This window comes from Miniopterus schreibersii (genome assembly GCF_964146895.1).
Source record: "Miniopterus schreibersii genome assembly, chromosome: 2".
In the NCBI taxonomy this organism is placed as follows: Eukaryota; Metazoa; Chordata; class Mammalia; order Chiroptera; family Miniopteridae; genus Miniopterus; species Miniopterus schreibersii.
Genome location: NC_138102.1, coordinates 153,548,362 through 153,573,067, shown reverse-complemented (window position 1 = coordinate 153,573,067; position 24,706 = coordinate 153,548,362). Strand labels below are relative to the sequence as shown.

At 43.3% G+C, this 24,706-nt stretch overlaps 1 protein-coding gene across 3 annotated transcripts in view; it reads right to left on the bottom strand.

The window, feature by feature from the left end:
- The window catches only part of TMTC1 (transmembrane O-mannosyltransferase targeting cadherins 1), a 237,115-nt gene that overhangs the window by 22,265 nt on the left and 190,144 nt on the right, over window positions 1-24,706 (bottom strand). For all 3 annotated transcript variants that reach the window (XM_081129443.1, XM_081129441.1, XM_081129442.1), the window contains 2 exons: window positions 23,555-23,698; window positions 4,765-4,873 (listed from right to left, as the gene is read on the bottom strand). In XM_081129443.1, coding sequence (XP_080985569.1) covers window positions 4,765-4,873; window positions 23,555-23,698 — 253 coding nt within the window. The remainder of the gene's footprint in view (window positions 1-4,764; window positions 4,874-23,554; window positions 23,699-24,706) is intronic.

The window sequence follows — 24,706 nt, the reverse complement described above, 5'->3', positions numbered from 1 at the left end:
AAGAGTGAGAGCGGTGAGTGAGACAATAATATAATTCAACAAATTAGCCAAAAGTTGAATAACTACGTAAAGAGCGTTGGGTAAAACAGAGGTCAACCTGGAGAGAAAATCCCACAGTCACAACCTGGGGCTTCCTGCCTGTTACTGATCTAGGCAACACTGTTCTGTTAAAAATGTAAATAAATAACTAGAAGCTATTCTTACTCAATTTGCCAACTACAACAGCTGGAAAAGGTAGTTAATACAATGAATGATAGAAACACGGACTAAAAAGTCCTAGAACACATGAAATTTCAGGCTGATATAGAGAAAGAGATTAAATACAGACAAAGATGAATTCTTTCATCCAGGTTATAAAAACTTGCCTGCAAAGTGGGTGAGGCCTGGATTAACAAACCTTCACATCTTGTAGGGGTTTCAGTTGACTGTATCTCCAGTCTGAGCCAAACAATGAATATTATTCCTTTTAGGGTGTGAAAAAATAGATGCACAGGATCTCAAGACAGGAAAGGATTTCTATTCCATTTGGGAGCCATGTTGTCACAGAGGAAACAGATAATCCAGAGGCAGGAAAAGCCACATGACCACAACGAAAGCATTTGGAAACCAGAGTAAATGAGAAACAAGTTGAAAGAAGTGATGTTGGCTTAGAAAGGAGCTAATTAGAGAAGTGACAAGGTAACTGCTCGTAAGCTGTGCTCAACAAGAGCAAATTATAGGACCGGTGACTTCTGCCCAGTGCGGGAAAGAGTTTTCTAACATTAGACTGGCCCCCAAACACAGTAAGATGGGCCATCCATGTGCACAGGGGGCCCTGGAAGATGACCTGTGAGGGGAGAGTCTCACAAGTGTGTCTTCGATTGACTCAGATCTGTAAACATTGCTTCCATCTACCCTGGGTGTTTGAAATCGCATAATGCTGTTAAGTAAGGTTGTGCCACACACACAAAAAGAATTCAGTCTGCTGCCAAAGAATGTGAAGGTAGGTGGATTTTCCTCCAATAGTGTCTCTGTGCCTTGCTGGTGCATCTGAAACATTCTTTTGTCACTGAAGAATTCAAAACGTGAAGATAAGATGTTGAAAGACAGAGAAGGCCATCCTGAGTTATACTCATAGGATGCTCTGTCTCTTTGACGTTAAAATCAACTGCCCAAAGGAGCAGGACCTTTGTATCTTTCAATTACGTTCTGAGATCTCACAGCCTTTCACGTTTGAAGGTAGAGTAGGAGAAACCGGCAAAGACGTGGCCTCTGTATGTAGAAAAGATCATGGCCAGAGTCACAGTTTGGTTTTCTTAAAAAGTGTTTGTAACTTCAGCTATGAAACGTGCAATAACTTCACATCAACTTGCCGCTGTGGTTCACAAAACATAAATTTATCACATCGTAGATTTTAAATAAGGCACTTGACACTTTTTACACGTAAATGATGAAAAAGTATACATGCCATCCTTTTTAGTTGTCACCTTCTAAAAAATTTGTTAACAGTTAGATACTGCAAAATGAAATAAAATAAATTTCAAGGTCACTAAACATCTCTATCATTTTTAAAATGGTAATTTTTTTATGACCTTAAGAGTTCATCAATTTGGAAAAAGAAAGCAACGGAAACTTTCTGATATTTATTAAGGCAAATCACTTTTCACAATATTAACATATTAATACTTTTTTGTATCGAAACAATAGCACTAATTACTTTGGAGCCTTAAGCTATTTATTAAATATTCATTAGCATTTCATTGATGTTAACCTAGATGATTTTAGATACCTTGAAGTGTTAGAGGCATAAGATACAGTGAAGATAATTTTGAGTATATATCAATTTCCAGATTTGGAAACAGGCCCAGAGGGGTAAAGTCCTCCTCACCCGAGTCTGAGCAGTTGGCTACTGAGAAGCGAGGTCTGGAACCCGGTGTCCCAGCTCACTGTCCAATGCTTGTGATGGCAAAGCAGAGAGGAACTGAGTCCCAAAGCGCCTGCAGTAAGACATGCGCATGAAGGCCTGTCTTACCCAGTGGACTGCCACGCCCCGGAGAGGGGAGAGGCATACAAAGGAGATACTGCTTTTCTTAAAGAAACTTGCAGTCTTGCAAAGAAAATAAACCTGAAACACTGTTTAAATTATAGCTCAAGATACTCATTTAAGAAATAAAGATATGTGATTAGTTGATGTGTGGTTCCTACAAAGTTGTAGGAGTTCCAAGGAAACACAACTCCCCGTGGGATGGGAGGGTGGAAGAACGTTGAGGGAAGTGGAAGCTGACTTGGATCTTGAAAAATAGGGAGGCTTCAGAGGGAGGGAAAGAAAAGATGGGATTGCAGGAAGATGGACCTGCATGAGTATCTGTAAAGAGCTTCCCCAAACAACATACTGTGTGATTACTAGCACTAGGTAAGGGATATGGTTATTTATCTTACGGGTCATTTTCATCACGAAGAGCAATTTAATGTTTATTATCTGTCCTGGTGAATTGCAAAAAAAAAAAAAAAAAGATATGAATGTGAACTATTAATGCAATGCCTTATTTACTCACTTATGTCTCATTATTCCACAAAAAAACTGATGCAGCTTTCAAAAATATAACAAAACAAATTATTAAGGAAAATGATAATAAACCCAGGAGTGAAAGCAGCATGCACAGAAGAGCAGATTGTATAGTCCAGACGGGTTGTTAGCTGGAGGTGGGGGCGCAAAGGGGACAGAAACAGATTTAACCTTTCTGGCATTTGCCAGGTTTTTCATGCATTAGATTAAAAAGAAAAGAAAAATCCTGTAATTCAAAAGCCTCGCCTTTCCTAATACTGAAACATGAGAGACGTTTCTCCCTCGAGACGTCATAAAGAAGCCAGTGAATGATGCAGAAGGTGCTGGCCTCAACCCTGTCCCCGACCCAATGGTCAGAATGAGCAGCTTCACAAGGCTGTCCCTGAGTGGAAGACAAGAGCTCAGAGCGGAGGCTAATTCAGCTACAAACCAGCGTAGCCCACATGCAGAGCCCCCCTTGTCATACAAGAGTAAATTCAGAATACGAGCTGGGTTTGGAGGGGCCGCATGTTCTTCAGTTCAGATTGACTCAGGTATTTACTCAAAACCACTGATTGCATGCAAGGTGACAGAGGTGGGGACACAGCCATGAATAAAAACAGACAGCTGTTCTCATGGAGTTAAGTATTCTAGTGGTGAGATAAGAATCGCAGATAAATAAATGCATGTGAGATGGTGATAAATGCTGTGGGGAAAAGGCAGGGCGAGGTGAGAGAACGTGGTGGGCAGCGTGAGGTTAATATTTAGAAAGGGCATTCACAGACAACCTCTGCCACGGTGATGATCTGGGCTAAAACCAGCATGATCCGAGGAAGGACACTCTAAGATATCTGAGAGAGAAGTGTCACATGCCAAGGGAACAGTTCGTGCAAAGGCCCTGAGAGAAGCATGCTTGGCAGGTCTGAGTAGCTACAAGACAGCCAGTCAAGCAGAGGCAGGGTGAGGGTCTTATAAAAATTAAGGACCCAGGATGAGGTGAGAAAAGGGTTAACTATGGAGTCAATGATTTCTTCAGAAAATACCCACTGTGTCTGCTTCAGCACAAAGGCAGCTGAGGTCTGCCAGTGTATACCACAGAACACGGCCATCGTCATTTTAGCTTAAACACTGTGCTAAAACTGGCACCAAAATCACCCTCTAAAGACACGGGCTGTTGTCTAAAACCCACCTACATTATGTGCAGACTATCAGAGTGAGACAGCTAGACTTATCACTTCTGACACTTAAATATCCACAGAATGTCCTAATTTTGTTTCCTGGTGAAACCTGCAAAGTTTTTTAAAGGCAAACTGCACCCCTATGTACCTGACCAAATCATTCATTACATTTACTTCCAGCTGAGTGGCGCAGGGCATCTTTCAAAGGCACTGAGTTTGATTTTAAAAGTACTCCGGCCATTTGCATGATAGAATCTACTGTCTATCGAGGGCAGTTCCATGTGTCAACAGAACTTATCATCAATTTAGAGAAGACAACTTACATGTTTCCCCATAGCAGGGGGCAGGCATCCAGGACACTGAAAAGTGGAATCAAATCATTTAGACCCAAGTCAAGAGAAGGAGGGGGATGACAATACCCCTTTATCTTACGCGGAGAGACATGTCGTCTCAGGAGATCACAGAGGCTTATAGGACAGGCTCCTAACAGGTATTGAGACACTGGATGTACAAGATGGTTGGTAACTGGTTCCAAATTGAGTTTAGAGATCTTGGTACATTAATGATTCCCCCAGAAACAGGTGATAAGTAAACAGTAATAAAACCAGCAAATACCGAGCATGGCTCCTGACACATTTTGCCCTGAAGTGACACAGAATATATATCAAAGCCCTATAATGAGCCTTTTTATAAGCCTCACCCGAGAATATGTTTTGGTTGATTTTAGAGAGAGAGGGAGGGAGAGAGAGAAACATCAATGTGAGAGAGAAACACTGATCGGTTGCCTCCTGTATGAGCCCCACCCGGGGATCGAACCCGCAACCTTTTGGTGTACAGGGCGATGCTCCAACCGAGTCACCCGGCCAGGGCAAAACAGATCACTTCTGTCTAAAGACCACCCGCACTATGCAGAGAATATTGGAGTGAAAACGCGACGCTTGTCATTCCCGTCAAGAAGAAACCTAACACAGAGATTAGTCGTCCAATATGAGTTTATAAACTAAACCATCAGTACCAAAAATCTGTGAAAAAGAATGATGTGGAATTAAATGAAACCATCACCTGCTCAGCCAGCAGGGAAGCTAAGCTGGAATACGCGTCGGCAAACTCCGGGCCGTGCTTGATGGAATCCTTCAGTAGGGTGACAGCCTCTTCTTTTTCCTCCTGGGACCTGCGGGTGACGGGGGGGGGGGAGATCACATCTTTTAATAAAACTCTGTTTAAATCTTTTGGTGAGACTTTGAGATCTATTTATTTTAGCAAAAATTAACTGGTTCACTCTGGGTTTCATCACAAATGAATGGAGCTCCAGTGTCTCAAGGTTAACAGTTTCTGTCTCTGAATTCTCGGTGGAAAGAGACATTAAGGCATAAATGGTACAATATTCGCTGGTGTTTCTACCTTCTATTTCCTGCTATGCACTTTGGGGGAGCTTTATTTCTTATCTTACAAGTTTGTTAGCCAGAAAGTTGAAGTCTCAGAGCAGCTGTCCGAGGACACTGCCTGGGGGCGCGGGGGCCAGTGTCAGGCTGCGGGAGGTGATGTGAATCCCCGCAGTGCCATCCGCTCCGCTGCAGGCGGCTCCTCAAGGGCCAAGACGCCCATCGGGACAAGGCAGAAAACGGCCCCTGTTAGTCTTTGCTTTTATAACTAAGAGATCCAGTTTACACATAATTTATGAAATTAGAAAATACTGTGACTGCTGGCTGGCAAAGAGCGGCTGGCTATTTTATCATCGTAATTTTATTAAGAATTGAGGCTGGGTCTGTGCTCTTCATTTCAATCTTCCCCCAATGGTCATGCTTCTGGCTTGAAGAGGACTCAAGGCCCCCAAGTTATCCATTACTTTGGAGGACAGTTCTCTTTCCTGTTAGTGCCTTGGGGAAACACTGGGCCACTGTCCCGATAGCAATATCTTTGAAGCCAAAAACGGACACTGATAATGACCAACTTTGCTACTAGTACAATTCCGCAAACACCGATCACTTGCTAAAAGCTAGATATTGTAACTGGCAAAAGAAGTGGAAGGAAGGAGAGAACTCCTGGAACTACAAGCACACAGCCAAAGGGTCCCCCCAGCTCTACCCACTGCTACTATGCTGAGTGGTGTGCTTATGTTCTTACTATTTAGAATCAACAATCGCTTCGTCAGCAGTGAATATCTACCACATGCTCTGGAAAATTTCCACATAGCTTATTTACTCATTTATTTAAAAATATATCTTTATTGATTTCAGAGAGGAAGGGAGAGGGAGAGAGGGAGATAGAAACATCAACGATGACAGAGTCATTGATTGGCTGCCTCCTGCACGTCCCCAACTGGGGATCAAGCCCGCAACCTGGGCATATGCCCCGATTGGGAATCGAACTGCGATCTGGATTCTAGGCTGACGCTCAACCGCTGAGCCATGCCCGGCCAGGCCACATAATATTTTTAATTTAATTCTTACGGCAATCCCTGCAGTAGGTGTGACTGTCTTATGATGCTCATTTTTTTCTGATGAGAAAATTTGGATTCGGAAGTCAAGCGACTCACCATATTCACATAACCCGACTTCTGAGTCAAGAGCCAGCGCTCCTCTATTGCATCACATATGCCATTCTCGCTACTTACAAACCCACCTCTGTGACCTTGCTGCTCAAAGTGTGATTCATGGATCAATATGATCAGCATCACCTAGGAGCTTGTTAAACATGCAGAGTCTCAGGCCCCAGCCAGACCCACTGAATCAGAGCCTGCATTTAAAAGAGATTCTCAGGTCATCTGTACACACGCTAAGATTTCAGCATAACTGCTCCGTGAATTATCAAAGGCAGCCGAGAGTAGCTCCTGCTACGAAACCCCTACGGCTTCAGTCTGTGTAGGACCAAGGTCTTTAGAAGGAAAACTAATATTGACTCCCATGTCTGAGTTCCAAGTGCCAGAAGCAGCATATTACAATGTGACTTTACCTGGAAGATAATCTTTCATCACAGACCTTGAAAAAAGAGTCATGTTTCCAGCACAGACCTAGCATTTAACTATTTGATTAGCACACATTTATCATCGTCAGCTATGTGTTAGCTACTTCCCGAAGGAGGTGGCTGTCCATGCTACCCTCTCCTTATGGGGGTCTAGCTAACTCCTACTGGGCTCCTCTCGATGCACAGTCCTGCCTAGATAGCAGTGTTACACCTGTGTCCTTACGTAGATTATCCTTGGGATGTGGCTTGAAAGTTGCATGGTTATAAAAACAGTTGCATTACAGCTCTCCGGGTGCTGCTCTCTCGCTGACTCATTCATTTAGTCCACAAGCATTTAGAGTGGCCGAAAGCATGGAACAGACTGACGAGTCTCAGAGGAAAGGCGAGGGTGGGTGGGGAAGGATTAACCTAAAAATGTACATTCGTATTTGCATAACCCCTGAACACAGACAATGGTGTGGGGAAGGCCTGCGGCGGGGGAGATGGGGGGTGTAGAAGGGACCAATGGGGGAAAACAGAGGACATCTGTAATACTTTCAATAAAGATAAATTTAAATAAAAACAGTGACAGTAAGACTCTATGGAAGGGCACTATGTTTACATACTCCTGGGTTTCTATTCTAAAACATATTTTGAAGTATTTCTTCCATGGGCACCTCTTTTTAAATAAAAACTTATTTTTTAATCCGGGTAATTTTACTATTGATTTTATGGTTAGCAGAACTCTTCCTCCAAGGATTTTGTACATCTTTATTAACATTAATTTGGAAATCCTCTTCAAATCCATAGGGGGATACGGACTTAGGAAATTAAGGCTGAACATTAAGTCCCTCGAGACATAATTTAGCTTGGATAGTCTTCAAAGTCAGCAGGAAAAATACCACAGCAATTTGATGATAAAATTTAATAATTTTCCATTTGTCATGGCCCACATCAGTTAGAACGGCAACTTAAACCTTTTGTAGATGAACTCGGTGAGATTAATTACCCCTAATACAGTCTATAAATCTATATCCTTGAGGTCATCCATTAACATTCGTCTGACAACGGAAAAGTTAGCATCGAAGTTATTTACAGGGAATGCGGATTCTTCATGAAAAACTGCATTTCTATGAATCTCTCGAGGGAGTAACTGACATACTTTTAGAAAACCACTGTATCTCACAATTTCATTTAATATATGATGGCAAGATGCAACTACTCGGGCAGACAGGCCATTTCCCCTGGGCTCTGGGCCCGTGGGGGCTCGGCTCTTCCGTGGGGCTGAGTCAGTCGTCAGACACCAACAGGGACAGGCACATGCTACCTATATTGATATTTTAAAATGCTTTTTACGAAAGCCCAGGAAATTGACATGTGGCCATTTTGTTGCTGATTTTGTATCTGGAAGGGAGAGGAATAGCAGGCATGTTAATATAGAAAGAAACAGAAGATATATCTCTTCTGTGGTCTCCTTTTTGCTCACCCGTCGGTGGGAGTTTATGAAGCAGGTGTGGCTTTGACACAGTAACTTACGACAGATGATTCATCCAAACGGGACCTTCCTCGGTCACGTAGTCACGCAATTACCACCTGCGAACTGAACTTCATTTCAGCCTGTTTCTGAATAGCATCCTTTTCATATCTACATTATGGCCCATGTTTCTCTGATAATTATTCCACATTATAAAACAGGGGCAATATTCCTACAATTCTACTAGGCTACTGCAGTCCGGAGTGCACCTCGCTCGGCTTTGCTTGCTAACACCCGAGTTCACACCCTTCGTTTGCAACCTGTTTCCAGTTCCCTCTCTCTTCTCCTTTTGCTGTAGACAACTGAGATACATCTTTTTCTAGACATTGCTTTCAACACATTTGCTTATATAAAAATGTTCATTATGTCCTACTGCCTACGGAGAGAATCTTAGTTTAAAACCCTCTACAATACGGTTCTGACCAATGTTTAAACATACCCAGGTATCCACTAGTCCAGTTAGGCTGGGTGGCCTTTGGCATCTTTTCTGCAGAACCTAAGAGATCATCTGGTCCTTCTCTATCCTTACTGTACCTTAAAACCACTCAGGGTGCTTTTCAAAAAACCTTCGTGTCCTGAGGTTGGGCCTCTTAATGGTAGCTCTTCAGGGGAATATGAAAGCCATTGAGACTGAGAATTATGGATACAATCTAACCTCCTTGGTTTACAGTAGTGGAAACTGAGATTAAGGGGGCCTTGGTGATTTGCCCTGGTCCCAAGCAAAAAGGAAGGCCGCCCGCAGGCCTGTGCCTCCCAGCCTGGCCTCTTGCCTGCCACTCCACAGGTGGCGTTCCCCTCCTCTCCACCCAACGTCTGTCCCCCGTGGAGCCTTCCCCAACTTAACCAGCTCACAGCATGATCGCCTCATCAGTGCTCGTAAACATGTAACAGAATCAGAAACCACATACATGCTACCTTCTTATATTTTGGTTTTCTTTTTGTATCTCCGTAACAAAGAAGGTGGTAGGGGGATCACGGTTAGGGGGAGCCCTGCTCTGGCCTCCAAAGGGCCAGCTGCTCTTTGTTCTTCAGCTCAGCATTCTAAGGAGCAACTGGGCCCAGGTCCCTTTTCTTCTCCAAGGTCCTGGCACAGCACATGAGGGGCTCCCTGCACGGCCTCCCGCAGGAGGGTACAAGCCTGTCAGTGAGCATGCCAACCGGGCAAGTTTTTCAAGCTTCATGTTTCCTAAGAGTTGTTTGCTGAACATTCAACTCTCCGCTAAGGACAGCGTGATTCCTTAGCTTTATTTATTTAATTCTCATTAAGCAGTGCGAATGAGGCATAATTATCTTCATTTTAAATACCAGCAACCACCACCCCAGCAACAATACAAAACCGGGATCTGTCCGAGGCCCACGGCTACTCTAACACCAGGGCTCTATCCCTGAAAGCTTCAGGTGTAGCCAGGCCCGTCGGCAGACCACGCTCCGCACTCCTGCATCTGCTCTCAAGTGTGACGCACTCTGTGACCAGAGCCCCTTCACAGACAGGACCACGCCTTACTCTTCTTACGTCTTTCATCCCAGTGATCTGCACATGGGAGAAACTCAATAACTGCTAAGTTATTTTTTTTGAACCATGGTTTTACTGTTTTCTTTATTCCTACATCTTTGTAAATCTCCTGAAATAAACTTCCCAATATTCTAATAAAAATCTGACAGAGGAGGCAAATATGATCCATTTTATATCTCTGTTTCTATACCTCTTTCAATATTGTAGAAGTGATCCTAAGGAAGGCAGAAGCACCCAAAGCTTGGAATCATAACAAAATGACAAGTTTAGTTTCCATTTTCTGAGCAGTGCTAAGCAGCTGATCCACCTTAAGTCTGCATAGTAGTTAAAGCACAGACTCAAAACCCAGGACCGGGTTCGGACTCGACTTTTACCACGTACTAGCTGTGTTTCCTCAGGCAAATTATCTGATCTCCCTGTGTTTTAGCTCACAGTAGATACTATGTATGTTTTAGCTTTTATTAGCTCACTTAATGTTTCTAAAATTCACCCATTAAAATCTCTCTCTTTTTTTAAAGATTACTTTTTAAAATAAAGGAGAATGCAATGTTTTTGAAATTCCCCCCAAAGTAACATACTTCCACATTTTAAACTATTCACAAAAAACTTAGGTTAGACATCAGAATGTCTGATATCATAATAGATTTGTAACATAATCATCATCATTAAATACTGTACACAAATAGATAGTGTTGCACTAAATGTAAAATAACACCAGTAATGAACAGAGGCACTACCCCTGGAAACCTCATTCTAAGGCAAACCCCGAGGTGAGGCCCAAGTGGCAGACTGATAGTTCTGAATCCACTCAGCCGATGGTGGAGCCACCCGAAGCAGTGGTCTTCATTAAGTGTGGCTGCTAAAGGCATGAAAGCATCAGGAGCAATTTCGAGCCTCTTCTTTGGCCAAGCCAGGAAAGCTACTTAAAAGAGAAGTTTAAGCAGTCATTTCCAGCCAAGTAAAAAGGTGTAACGAGAGGCAGAAAATTTCAAACAGATACTATGAAATTCCTTAGTAATGGGAATTACCTATGTATTCTGACAGTAAGATCACCCCCAGGACCAGCATTAGACAGTGTTAAAACGTCCTAAAATGCATTCATTTTGGCTCTATAAGAAGCTGTTTAGGGAAATCAGAAGCCCATTGTCAATGTAAATCCCATCTACATAGAGCTACTCTGTTATCCATTTACACTGAAGCAACAGGTCCATCCAAAAGGGGGAAATATGAAAATACCATTTGTCTCTGAATTGACTAAGTGATTTAGGTAACCAAGGCCATAGGTTGTTTCTCTGAATTCAACAGAAAAAGCTTGAATGAAGTAATCCATAACCGGTGAACAAACTAGTAAAGTCACCCTCAGCACACGCCCTGTCCAACTAGGCACGGGCACGCTTTTAGCCTGGGATCACAGAAAGGGACGTGGAATCCCTCTGGAAACTCATGTCACACTAAGGATCCTGAGGACTGCCAGAGCTTCTGTTAGGGGTTCCACTGGCACTGATGGAACTGCCAGGGACCTGGATAGGTGAGGGAAGTAGATGAGCATAAAGCTGCCCCAGTGTTAAGGAATACCTCCTGCCTCTCGGCATCCTGCATTTCCTTACCTGCCAAACAAGTCACCGGCTGACGACTGATAATCCTCCAAGACCTAAAAAATTCCATCTTCACTTTTCCCGTGGGTCAATAGTTATCAAATTTTAGTGGGTAAAAATCATGTGTTTGTTAACATGCAGGATATCCCAGGCCTCTTAAGATTCCGTAGATCTGGGGTAGGGCCTGGGAATCAGCATTCTTACACGCCCCTCAGGGGATTCTACTGAGGGTGGTCTTCAGCCCGTGCTTTAAGAAATTCTGCCCTGATCACTATGTGGGATTTGCCTGATCATTTGGATCCCTGATGTAAGGCTAAATGTTACAGGATTAAGAAAGCATAAAAGAAAGAGAGAGAGAGAGAGAGAGGGAGGGAGGGAGAAAGAGGCCAGCTGGTGTGGCTCAGTGGTTGAGCACTGACCCATGAACCAGGAGATCACAGTTTGATTCCTGGTCAGGGCACATGCCTGGGTTGCGGGCTCGGTCCCCAGCAGGGGGCGTGCAGAATCGATGATTCTCTCTCATCGATTGATGTTTCTCTCTCTCTACCCATCCCTTCCTGTCTCTGAAATCAGTAAAAACATATTTTAAAAGGAGAGACAGAGAGGGAAGGAGAGAGAGAGAGAGAGAGAGAGAGCGAGAGAGAGAGACGACTTCCTGGGACAATCTGAGCCAAAGAGAAAGGTCACAGTGGCCAGCTGATCGAAACCTCTGGATGCCGTGATGTGGGGAGGTGCAGGGGTACACTGGGGAAGACTGCAATCGGAAGAGGCAGTTTTCTCTCTCATGGAAGTTCTCTTGTGAATATCCTCTATTTTGCATCCAAGTCTTAGCTCCTGTGTTATCCATAAGGTCATCATATATAAATAAAAAGCTCCTAGCATACTGCAAGCAAAGTTCCCCTCTCTTAAATTCCCCCCAAGAACTTCCAAAAGGCTAAAATTCCTGAGAAGGGGTTCCTGGAACCAATCTTCATCATTGATTTCATAAGAGAAACATCAAGTAGAAATTAGATCTTGTTCATAATGTGCAAATCTTGCCATTAAACATTTGTAGTTTCACAGGGAATTTCCCTTTGGTTATACAGCAGCGAGACAGTTTTCCGAGTGTGTTAAGTAAAAACATTTGTATCATCTCCCTTTCCTGGCTCTATCTCAAGGGCAGATATTTAGCAAAAGCAAATAAAACTTCACCACATTTTCTTTTAGCAATTAAGGACCTGTTAAGCGTCAATTTAGGAAACTTTTCAGACTCCTGTCTAAAATCTCATGACACATTCATTTAAACTGAAAGCAGATGCCTGCTTTGAAAAAGTATTGACATTTAGGAGAATTTAGGAAATGCCAGTAACAGAAATAAATGGATCTGGCAATCCGCTTGGCAGTAGTACAATTTCCCATTAACCACAGTGCGAACTTGGAGTGCCGGGCAGCGCTTTTAATTTCTATTTCTTTGTTAGGGTGTTTGTTGTTGGATCCAAAAAATGATGCCTTTCACAAAGGAAAAGGAATATGTTTTTTTAATGTGGTGGTGGTGGGGGGGGGAGGGGGCTGATAGACTTTACCAGCTCGTTTGAAAAACTGAATCATGAAAGTCAAATAAATTGTAAATGTCTGACTGAGATAATGTTTCCAGAGTACACATTTTTCTGTGGCTCTACTATCTTTCCTATACAGTAAATTTTAAAAAATTGGATCATCCTCTGTGTATCCTCTTAAGAATATATATATGATATTTTTTAGAGAGAGAGGAAGGGAGAGGAAAGAGACAGATAGAAATGTTGATCGGCTGCTGCCTCCTGCATGCCCCCTACTGGAAATCAAGCCCACAACCTGGGCATGAGCCCTGACTGGGAATCAAACCAGCGACCTCTTGGTTCATGGGTGGACACTCAACCAACTATGCCACGTTGGCCAGGCTGTGTAGCCTCTTTTATGATCAAGTTTACTGAGCTCATCTCTGGTGATGCAATGAAAATACTGCATCTAGTTTACTGGCATTCACCCTAATTTCTCTGCTTGACTTTTTAGGGAAGCCACACAGGAAGACTGATTCACATTACGCGGGGGTAAAGAATGAATTTCTTCAACTCCAAACTCACACTCAGCATGGTCGGCATTAAGCAGACCACCTGCCCTCCCTCCGAAGTGGGTCTGCAGTATCCGATTCGGTCGCTGTGGCAACAAGAGGAGGCGGAGGAGTGCATGGTGTGAGTGGTCCAGCTTGTCCTGGACACCTGTCTCCCAGCTAAGAACCGAGGAGGCGGAGTGCAAGGAAGTTGTGACGCTGTGTAGTCACAGGGCAGTGGGGATGGAGACACAGCTCACATGAAGACGCGGCACAGAACAGATCCTGAGAACGTGCTCCTCCTGAATCCTCTCCTCCTCCGCTCCTTTGAATGGCTCTTGATGTCTTTGTCATCAGCTCAGAGCAGTCACTTTCCTGAACCCCAGCAGCAGGATGCTTGTCCTACGATGGCCTTACTCCTGCAGGTACGGAGCCAGCTCTGAGCCACGAGTGCACAGAGGTGGGCTGGAAGGGGGGATGGTCCCAGGCCAGCATCACTTCAAAGTGCAGGCAAATATTTAAGCTCAGCCCTTCAGTGATTTGAAGGAAGTATGGAAACAATGCTTTCAGGTTGGAACCTGGAGAAGGCAGCTGAGAGTAGCCTGACTTAGCCAGGACTTTTTTAGCCCTCAGATAAAGGGCCACTTTGAGGGTGCAGTTGAAGGCATGTCCCTGGTTTTAGGCTCAGGCTGACTGCTGTCTAAATCCCGATCCTGCCCTCATCCGCTGTGTGACTTGGCTTAGAATCTCCATCTCCATGAGCCTCGGTGGCCAAATCTGTGAAATGCGCATTTTAATCTCTACCTCTCCAGGTTCCTGTGAGGGTGAAATAAATGCACATGGGCAGTACACTTAGCAGAGTGTCTGGCACATGCAACGATGCAGTAAATGTTAGGCCCACTGGCTCCTTCCCCACACTCCACCCAGAGTTCCACCTAGAATTTCTACCAGCAGCCTCACTGGCTGATTTCTCAACAAAGGCAGATGCTGTTCAAACGCAAGTATTGCCTCTGAAGAGAAAAGGAACTCTCACGTTCCTTTCTGGTCTTCTACTTGAGATCAAAAACTTGGAGTCATAGTTAAAACCACAGATTCTTGCAGCTCAAGAGCTTTACAGCATCGCGTGGTTCCCTCCCTTACTTAGAACAGGAGCAAACGGAGTCTCAGGAGGTTGAATATTGCCTTAAGAACTGTTCAACCACAGGGGTAGAAAATGTATTACCTACTTCTCATTCATAATTAATTTTATACTAAGAAGTTGAGCTTCAAATTAGAATTGAGAAATTATGTCCCTGGGCTAGTAATAACTAATAATTGCTAAAACTTATTTCATCTTTATTGGGGGCTAGATCTTGTGTTACGTACTTCCATGCATTCTCGTGCTCAGGACTGATGGATGTAGTTACTAGTATTATTGCCAGTGTATCCATGAGGAACTGGAGGCACTGCAAAGTAAAGTCGTTTTCCTACGGTTGCAGACTACCACACGGTAGAGCTGAGATCCAAACTCACTAAGCTCCACAGCTGCTGGGCCTGAGGTCAGTGTGGCAGCCAGATGGAACGGGAGGTGCTGGCTCTCCACGTGCCACTTCACAGCTTACTGCCCGTGACCCTCCCTCCATCTGCCTGTCTGTAACGGGAGCGATGGTGCCAGCCCTCCACCATCCCTGGGTGGGCAGGCTCCTGGGCCACGAGGAAGCACTCTGTAACTTGTCATTCCAGTGTCAGTTACTACTGTTCCCTTCACTTGGAGGAGAGGCAGCAGAAAGGTTGAGGGCAGAGAGGCCTGCAATGCTGCCAGCAGGCAGGTGGCAGCGCAGGATGGCACCCTGCTGGGCCTGCTAGAGGGAGGGGAACCGGGAGGGAGGCTGGCAGAACTGGTGAGGAGTCAGGAAGAAGGGAGGGAGCCTTGAAGGCAAGCCTCACCTCCCCACAGTGCTTCCTGGACAGACGGACCTTGCAGGCCACAGGCAAGTGTGGGCCAGAGGAAACACAGAGACCACACACCTCCTCACACACCCTCTTCCTGTCCTTCAAACTTCTCTTCCAGGACTTATGGAGCATTTTTAGATTTGAAAGCCTTTAAATGATCTCTAACAATTTATGTTCCAAATTCAGCCTCTGTATCCGGACAAAGCTGATATACACGATTTAAGATAAAAAGTTGAGGTGCTTGGTCCCCCATAAAGCAAGACAATATGTGCAAGAAGAAATGTCCAGTGATTAGCTTCATTTCTCTTTCAATTGAATTGTGCCTTCTTTAAGCTCCATTTCCAGTCGCGGTGCTCCAAGTCATTGCCCAGCACAAGAGCTTAAGGGGACTAGGCTGCAAACGACACTGGGAAAGACGATGAGGGTTACAGAGGAGGACACGTGCTTTTCAGGACAGAGGAGACCGCTGAAAACTCCTGGACTTCACAAAGCAGTCCGGCCAGTTTAATCCCACTCTGTCAGAAGTATTTATGCAGGAATGAAAATGACGACATCCCAATTTCTTTCTTTTTTAAAATATATTTTTATTGATTTCAGAGAGAGGAAGGAAGAGGGAGAGAGAAAGTAGAACCATCAATGATGAGAAAGAATCACTGATCGGCTGCCTCCTGCACGCCCCCCACTGGGGATTCAGCCCGCAACCTGGGCATGTGCCCTGACCGGGAATCGAACCCCGATCTCCTGCATCCTAGGTCAAATGCTCAACCGCTGAGCCACGCCCGGCTGGACAACATTCCAATTTCGTCAAGAAAAAGTACACAACACCGGGGGGTGCTGAGAGCAGGCTGTGCCCGCAGTGCTTCCTGTGCAGCAGTGTCTACTGCAGTCGGCAGGGCGAAAGGGAGGAGTGAGCGAAGGGATGTTTCCTTGCAGACCGCACTGTGGGTTTGAAACAACTTCCTCATGCCCAGTTCATTAGCAATCACAGCATGAATGAGTCGGGCTTTGGTAGGGGAGAAATACTTACAAAAATATTTTCACAATTAGCAATCTGTTTATATACAAATAACTCCCAAATCTGGAGGAAGTAGGTAAACATTCTCCTCATTTCCCAGATAATTCAGTTTTGTAAGACACTGATTATAGGATTATAAAAATGCAAATAAAGCATATATTAGCTGAACTAGAGGAGGTCTCGCTTAAAAACCTATGTAATATTTTTCTCTACTGTAGTTCACAAGTTTGTATTTCCTGTGCACCGACAAGGGCCCAGTTGGGCTCGGCACCTGCGTTCACACAATGTGGGGGGCTGGAGTAAAAGAAGGAGCTTAAGTGGCAGGATTACGGAAAGTCCGAGTGCTAGGGCGCTTGGACTGTGTGCGTGTCTGGAATGGATAATCGATAAACTTCTCAGGTGCCCCTAAATTTAAAGGGAGGGGGAAGGGTGGATGCTGGGAACGGAAGAGAAAAATAAAGCTGAAATCAGGCACTGAAATAAAGAGCTGCCAAAGCAGTGGGAGGGCATACTCCTCGCTCAGAGAAGTCTAGGGGATGAGAGCAGAGAAGCTTCGCGATCCACAGGCGCTGTTGGAGGCCGCAGCGCCACAGGAGCACTGGCCGGGCGGTGGGGGCAGGAGGAGCACCCCATGTTCAGCTTCCTTTTGTGGCCTTGGTAAGAGGAGGGCAGGGGTTAGCACAACAACTGGACAGGGTGGCTAAGCTGAGGGAAAGTCCCCAGGGGTTGGAAGAGTGTGGAATGGGAAGGGTCTGCAGGCCCAAGAGAGAGCCCACGATGACGGATGGAGAGCAGGAGGCGGGAGACAAACAGCATCAAGAACACACGTGGGCTCCGCAATGAGCCCTGCGGGCTGACAGGGCCGAAAGTCGGGTGGGAGGCACAGGGACAGCTCAGCACTGCCCGTGAAAGGCGCACGATTACTCTGAAGAGCGTCTGGCAGCTTCTTAAACGTTACAGGTACAGTTACCTGCAGCCCTACTCCTAGATATTTACTCCCCAAAAAGGAACATAAAAAGACTGGGATATGAATATTCACCACATGAATATTCATAATAACCCAAACCTGTAAATAAACCAAGTATCCACCCGCAGAAAATTACAAATTACCTCCTATTTAGACGGTGGCATACTGCTCAGCAATAAGAAAAATAGAACATGTGACAACACGGAGAAGGCTCAAAAAATTCTCTAGACAGCAAAGAAGGACATAGTAAATGATCACCTGTAAGTGAAACTCTAAAACAGGCTAAACTAGTTTATGGTGGAAAAACGCAGAACAATGTCTACGGGAGCGGAAAATTACTCTTCAGAAGCATGAGGGGTGTTTCTGGGGCGACGGAAATATTCTGTGTGTTATTTTGGGGGTAATTACAAGAGTATGTAAAACTGTCGAAACTCATTACACTGAACACTTAAGATTTGTGCTTTTTTGGGGCATGTTAATTATGCCTCAATTTTAAAAAACACATAAACACAGGTGTGAGCACTGGCCTTATGAAAGAGGCAAGACAGTTCTTCCTCCCATGAAGAACAAAAGCAGGGGGAGTCTGAACATGCAGGAAATTTTGAGGTGGCAGGAGGGAAGCTGCAAAAATGCACCCTGAATGACCTGAATATTGTTAGTAAAATTAAGGAATGATGTCATCTTCTGGGTATGTGTATGGACACTGAGGAGGGGAACAAAGGATAACGTATTAGGAAGACAGAAAATACTTGGGAGATATTAAAAGATCATGAAGGATGAATCTCTAACAGCTCTATCCCATACCCCATCCTGGTTTCCCCCCCAATGCTGTCTTCAGAGTTTTGTAAGGGTCCCATTCAACTCAGCTTTGTGCTTTTCACCTCCAACACCTGATAAATTAGAAGAGGGTCTCGGGCATACAATCTCAAGAGGGGAAAACTGCTTCTTATACAATGAGTTGGTGCAGCAAAAATCATGATTTTTTGATGATGAATGATGATTTGTGGTTCAACCCTACCTAACAAATCTCATTCCTGAGTTTTAAATTGGGGTGGGTGGTGATTAGAAAAAAGTGCTTTAAAAGGATGGGGTGATAATGAAAGGAGCTGAGAAATACTGATGCAGGGGAAGCAAAATACAGGCAATGGGGGTACTTTAGGTGGGGGACCTGGTCAGGCAAGTAAATGTCAGTTAAGGCGTGAAGGAGTCTAAGACGGTGTCACATGCATTACTGAAATAGATCAGATAAATTAGAGATGGGATTATAAATTATGAAGGTAAGAATCACTGAGAGCAGAGACTGTAACAGTGGTAAAGAGCGGGGCCAACAGAAGGAGGACCATAACCTTGTCACGGAAGGCATGTCGGCATTGAGGTCTTAAGAGAAGGCTGCTGAGCACGGAGAAGAGCTAGGAAGCCGCAGGCGATAATCACGACCCTGTCAAAGAGCAGGAGGAGGGACAGAGAGGGGGATGGGAAGGGTGGGCAGAGGTTAGGGGTCAAGGTCGAAGAGGGACGTTTCAGAATTCAGATATTAAACAATGGGAAGGTCTGAAAGGCAAAGCAGACCGGGAGGGGCCGGGAGCGAAGGCAGCACAGAAACCGGGAAATGAATGTCATTCTTAAAATTGCTAAAAGTGGCAGCACAGGTTGGGAGTAAGAGAAAGTCACTGCTCTGGTGCTCAAGTCCCTGAGGACAATGGGAGAATGTACCAAAGGCCGTGAGATGGCAGTGACAGGACGGAGCTGGTGAGAGTGAGATGCTGGGCGGGGAGTCGAAAGAACCGGGGAAGGAGCCCTGGAGAAAGAGGGGTGCGAGCTGGGTCAGGTGGAGGGGAGTGACTGTAACGGGGCCGAGACCACAGATGAGTCAAGTCGGAGGTAACCTGGACCCCAGCAGGTCACCATGGGGGTGAGGAGTGAGATTTCACTCCAAGGGCCGGCTGCAGAACTTGCCACTCAAAGGTGACATCCTAATGTGGCGGAAGAACCTCAAAACCTTTTTCTTTAGACAGCGTGCTGGCATTTTGGATGCTCTGGGCTTCGATGAAAAAGTAGAGAAGGGAAATACGACTATCTTGAGTGTACAGACTTCCTTTTTATGAAATAAAAGGCGGTGTGGGTGGTATAAAATCTGTAAGAAAATTTATCACTAACATTTAAATTTATTTCAAAGATAATGGTTACTTGCCCTTCTTTCTATGTTCTTTTATTCTTTAGATATCCAATTTCCTAAAAGGATTGGACTAAAGAAAATCAAATGTATATTCTTATCAAGTTCATCTTCTATACAGTTCAATTATTGGACATTCTATTTCTTGTCTTCTGAGTTTTGATGATAAGGTTTATTGTAACACCCATGTAACACCCATAGCCAATCATATGAATGGAGGGTACTTTTGGCAATGAGGGAGGTATGATACGATTTTTTTTAAGAGGCTCTGTTTCAAACACCAACAACTATTTTACTCAAGCAGTCACAGAAATATTTTCCCATGCCCTGAATTTAAATATTCTATTACACTCTTTTGAGCCATCAGGGACTTTCGCTCTTTTCATCCATAAAAAGTTTATGCTAATCTTGTCTATCTTCTTTTACATGTTAGGTTCCAAGCAAGGCCAACAATAATTAATATAAATTAAGAATGCTGGCATGGAAAGCTGTTCCTTATCAATTTGTCACACTGTAAATGTGCTGCACAGACTCACAATAGATTAACTTCAAAGTCCAGTAAAGTGGTCTTGAAAGAGGCCAAATATATTTGGATAACACTCAGTGACATCTACTGCTATGAACAGGTCTAAAGCTGTCTGTCATATGCCAAGAATGCAAATGAAATTTGTCCTCAGTGTTATAAGATTTCTGAGATGCTGTAAAAGAATCACATCTTATTTAGAACTTCTGGCCTGGAAAAGACTCGCATTTCTCTCAAAGTCAAGGTCATTAATTAAGGTCCGTGCTGTCCAATATAGTTGCCACTAACCACAGATAGCTATTGATCCCTTGAAATAGGAATAGTCTCAGATGTCCTGGAAGTGTAAAATATACACTGGATTTCAAAGATTAATTATAAAAAGAAATGTATACTATCTCATTAATATTTTTACATGTTCCATTTAAAAACTAATTTTTAGGATTAATTACATGTTAAAATTATAATAGTTTGCATATACTGGGGCTGGGTAAAATATATTACTAAAATTAATTTCACCATTTTTGTGTTTTGAAATATGGCCACCTGAAAACTTTAAATTACAGATTCTGACTCATTACACTGTATTTCCGTTGGGCAGTGCTGCTTTAGGCTGTACCCCAGTTTTTAGGTAAGCCACAAGGGGGCAGTCAAGTGTGGTGATAACAGGCGAGGGTACTGGGTCAGACAGATCTAGGTTCAATTCCCAGGTCTTCTATTTTCTCGTTAAGAGACCATAGCACATGGTCTCTACTACATGGTTACTACTACAACCTAAACTGCTCATATCTAAAGAGATAACTTGGGTTGTTAGAATGAGCATTAAGTTCTATATTACAAAAAAGGTACAGCTTTTAAAAGTTAACTATCTAAATGAGATAAATGTGGTATAAATCTTAAATAGTAAAATGGATCAAATCACACCAAATTTATAATTTATAATATTCTTACCTCTTTTTGCCTTTGACTCATTGCTACTTAGGAGAAATATGCTAAGGAAAGCAAAAGTAAAACTCGGAATTGCCTAAATGTGGATTAGCTCTGCTGTTTTCTGAGTCACCTCTCTGGGCTACTGAGGGATACAGTGTAAACAGCCTTTACTGTTTGCTTAAGAAAAACAGGAAGGACCTTCCTCTCAAAAGGCAATCATACACCATTAAATAGCTAAATATTAAGTAATCTGGGGGTAGAAGAGCTATTTGAGCAGCATGGGTAACGGAAAAAGAACAGGACAGAAGTCCAAGGGCAGGAATTCAATCTTGGGCCTGCCAGGGTCAGAAGCGATCTCTAAGCCTTGGTTTTCTAACCTGTAAAATGGGGATGAGGGTAATAATACCTCTCACAATAGATTGTTGTAAATATTAAACAATGGATATAAAGCCACTTATCTGTAAAATGGAAAGTATTACATAAATGTTAGCTATTATGATGATTTTATTCCACTGGGTTCTAAGACTAATATGCACAGATGTAGCCACTTTGCTCTCTGTTCTAATGTAAAAGAGCAGAAGATAAACAGGATGGCTTTGTACAGACATTTAACCTCCTAGGACCCTGGATCCCTCTTTTCCATCAACTTTAATCATTGGGAGGGCTTCATTAAAAAAACAACAACACACACAAAAAAAACCCCACTCAGGAAACCACAGTCTTATACAAATGTAAAGCATTATTGTTGGTTTGGATAATCATCAGGAGTTGATTTTACCGAAAGAGAAACAATCCTATGTTAGGTATCCCAGGAGTCCCTCCCACTGTGAAAAGTAGTCACTGCGTACTCCAAAAAACATTTCCTTGTATTTTTAACTCACATATACTAATTCAAGATAATAGTCAGTGGCAATCAGATGTGAATTGAAAAAGGAAGGTTAGAGTGTACATCTTTTGTTCAGGTCTTGACACGGTGAAATTTAAAAGCACCTCTGCCATCATTTTTAAGTAGAGGCACATTCAGCACAATATGATAATCAGAACTGCAGGATATCATTCCTCACAGGAGCCATCACTTCATATACAGGCTTTCAGAGCTGGCTTTTTGGGAAAAAATACTCATCTACATGATTTTTCAATTCATATAACCCAGAAGACACTGACAGGTTTGTCCCCAGACATGAAATTATTTGAGCCCTAAGTTAGGACATATATAGATGTAAAAGCGACCTTGAAAAATGAGTCCTTAGAACTTCACTAAACAAATAACTGACAAATTTCAGAGGGAAGGCAGGGGTGGCGGAGTATGTGGGGGAGAGACTTCTCAAAGAATTTACTGGCATATATGCATAACCCAAGGACACAAACAATAGTTTAAAGAAGGCCTGGGGGGGGGGAGGCAGGTGGGGGGGAGGGAATAAAGGGGGGGACACACAGTTGTAATACTTTCAACAATAAAGATAACTTTACAAACAAACAAAAAAGGAAAGTAAAAACGCCCTATAGAGCTGTAACTAATTATCTACAATAATTAGAATTCATTTCCTCCCACACATTGTATTTGTTCTTATTTGTAAAGGGAGCTTGTTAGTACTAATATCTGTATGTATATGTAATATCCAAGGAGTAAACAGGAAGGCGAGGAGGGTGCATCATAAAAGTCACGGAGGCAATTACGACCGTCCTGTTCTGCAGAGCGTAAAAGACCAAAGCACACCATTAGCCTCTCCAGAAGCTCAGAGGATGGAAGCCAATTCGGGATGTGTGTAGATCGTCAGCATCCCAGCAAGTACAGATAAATCATCACTACAGTCTGACTCCAACCATTTTTACCTTGTAATTCCATTTCTAATGGCTTCAACCCGTGTTTTTTTCTTAAGTTCAGAAGTTAAATTCCAGAACCACCACCATCTTTGCTATCACTGCCTGCACCAGCACCAACATAATGTGCCTAGCCTTCCTATTAATAAAAACACAAGAGGCAAGAGCACCCCTTGCATTAGTGCTCAGTGATGCTAACTGCACTATTAACTATTGACCTTTGACAGCAGCAACTCTGCGTGGGAGGCCCCTGGCAGCAGGGGCTGCTCTGACTGCTGGTTCCAGGTGTGCCTCGCTGCGCTTCTTGCCTATAGCAACGCTGGGCTCGAGTTGTGGCCCTGCATTTGGTCACACCTTTAGAGCAGACTGCTTTTCCTAGACCAGCACTTTTCCCAAAGTATATTCATGAAACACTTGGGAAATGCCCTACCAAAAGACGGACTTGGAAAATGTTTATTCCATATGCCCTGCCTGAGGATTCACAGGGCATTTAGCATATTAGAAAATCTTGCCATAAAGGAACAATCTTTAACTTAATTCAGCATTTCCTAAATTTATTTGACCATGTAATCCTTCCCTAATCCCGCCTCTCTACAGACTGTTTATGAACATCTCCCAGAACTCATACTTCCAAAAAGACACTCTGGAAAATACTCTTTTTGACTGATGAGGAACAGAATTAATTGGGATGAATATTGCATCCCCCACAAAGCCTGAGATCCTCAAGTACTTCACTCTTGGAAGAGGGACAACAACATAACCAACCAAGTAAGCTGAGAAGAAAAGGATTTCTGGAAATTACATGGCCACATGATCAAAGGTGCACAATGCACAATCTACTTACTTAAGGAGGTTCCCAAGATTGAACAGAGCCCGGTTGTGCTGGGGATTTAGCTGGAGAGCCCTCTGATAGTACATCTTTGCCTCTGCCGTGTTCCTCGTCAGTGTTCCAAGGTTGTTCAGGGCACTTGCGTGGCGTGGGTACAACCTGAAAATTTTGGAGTATTAAGCCATGATTGTTCAAAAACTTCTACATTGGGCACAGTTTGCTTGTTCCACCCTCCCCCCGCAGGTATGCCACAGGCAAAATGAAACACTGCATTCCCCCTTTATTTTAATGGTATGTCTATGTCAAACCTTTTTAAATTCAATTTTATTGAGATATAATTGGCATATGCACTGTGTACAGTATAAGAATCTGACTTACATATATTATGAAATAACTGCCACAATAAGTTTAGTTAGCGTCCATCATCTCATATAGACACAAAAACAAAAAAGAAACAAATGTTTTCTTCCTTGTGAACTCTAAGGATCTGCTCACTTAACTTTCATCGGCACCAACAGCAGTGCTAGCTATAGTTAACGTGTTGTATATTACATCACTAGATCTCATTTGTCTTGTAACTGGAAGCTTGTACCTTTTCATCAGCTTCATCCAAGTCCCCAGCTCCAGCAACCATAAATCTGATCTAAACTTTTTGTATTTTTTTTTTTTTAATTTTTATTATTTTTTTTTAATTTTTAGATTTCACATATAGGTGAGACCATACAATACAAGTAAGCCCTCATTTAGTGTTGTCAGTAGGTTCTGTGACTTTAAGTCAATGGATTATAGTGAAACCAATTTTACCATAGGATAATTGCTATAAACAAGAGTTAAGCAACTAAGGTATCTCATTAACATTATAACTAAACCTCATTGAATGAAATGATGTTATGCAAGGACCCACTGTATTTGTTTTTCTCTGACTCATTTCACTTAGCATAGTGCCATATTGTCACAAATTGGATTTCCTTCTTTTTCATGGCTGAATAATATTCCACGGTGTATACAGACACACCACAACTTCTTTATATGTCTTCTGTTTTCATGTCTTGGCTTTGTAAACAATGTTGCTATGCATAGGGGGTTGCAGATGACTCTCTGACATAGTGTTCTCATTTCCTTCGAATATATTCCTAACAACTGGGATTGCTGAATCATGGGGTAGTT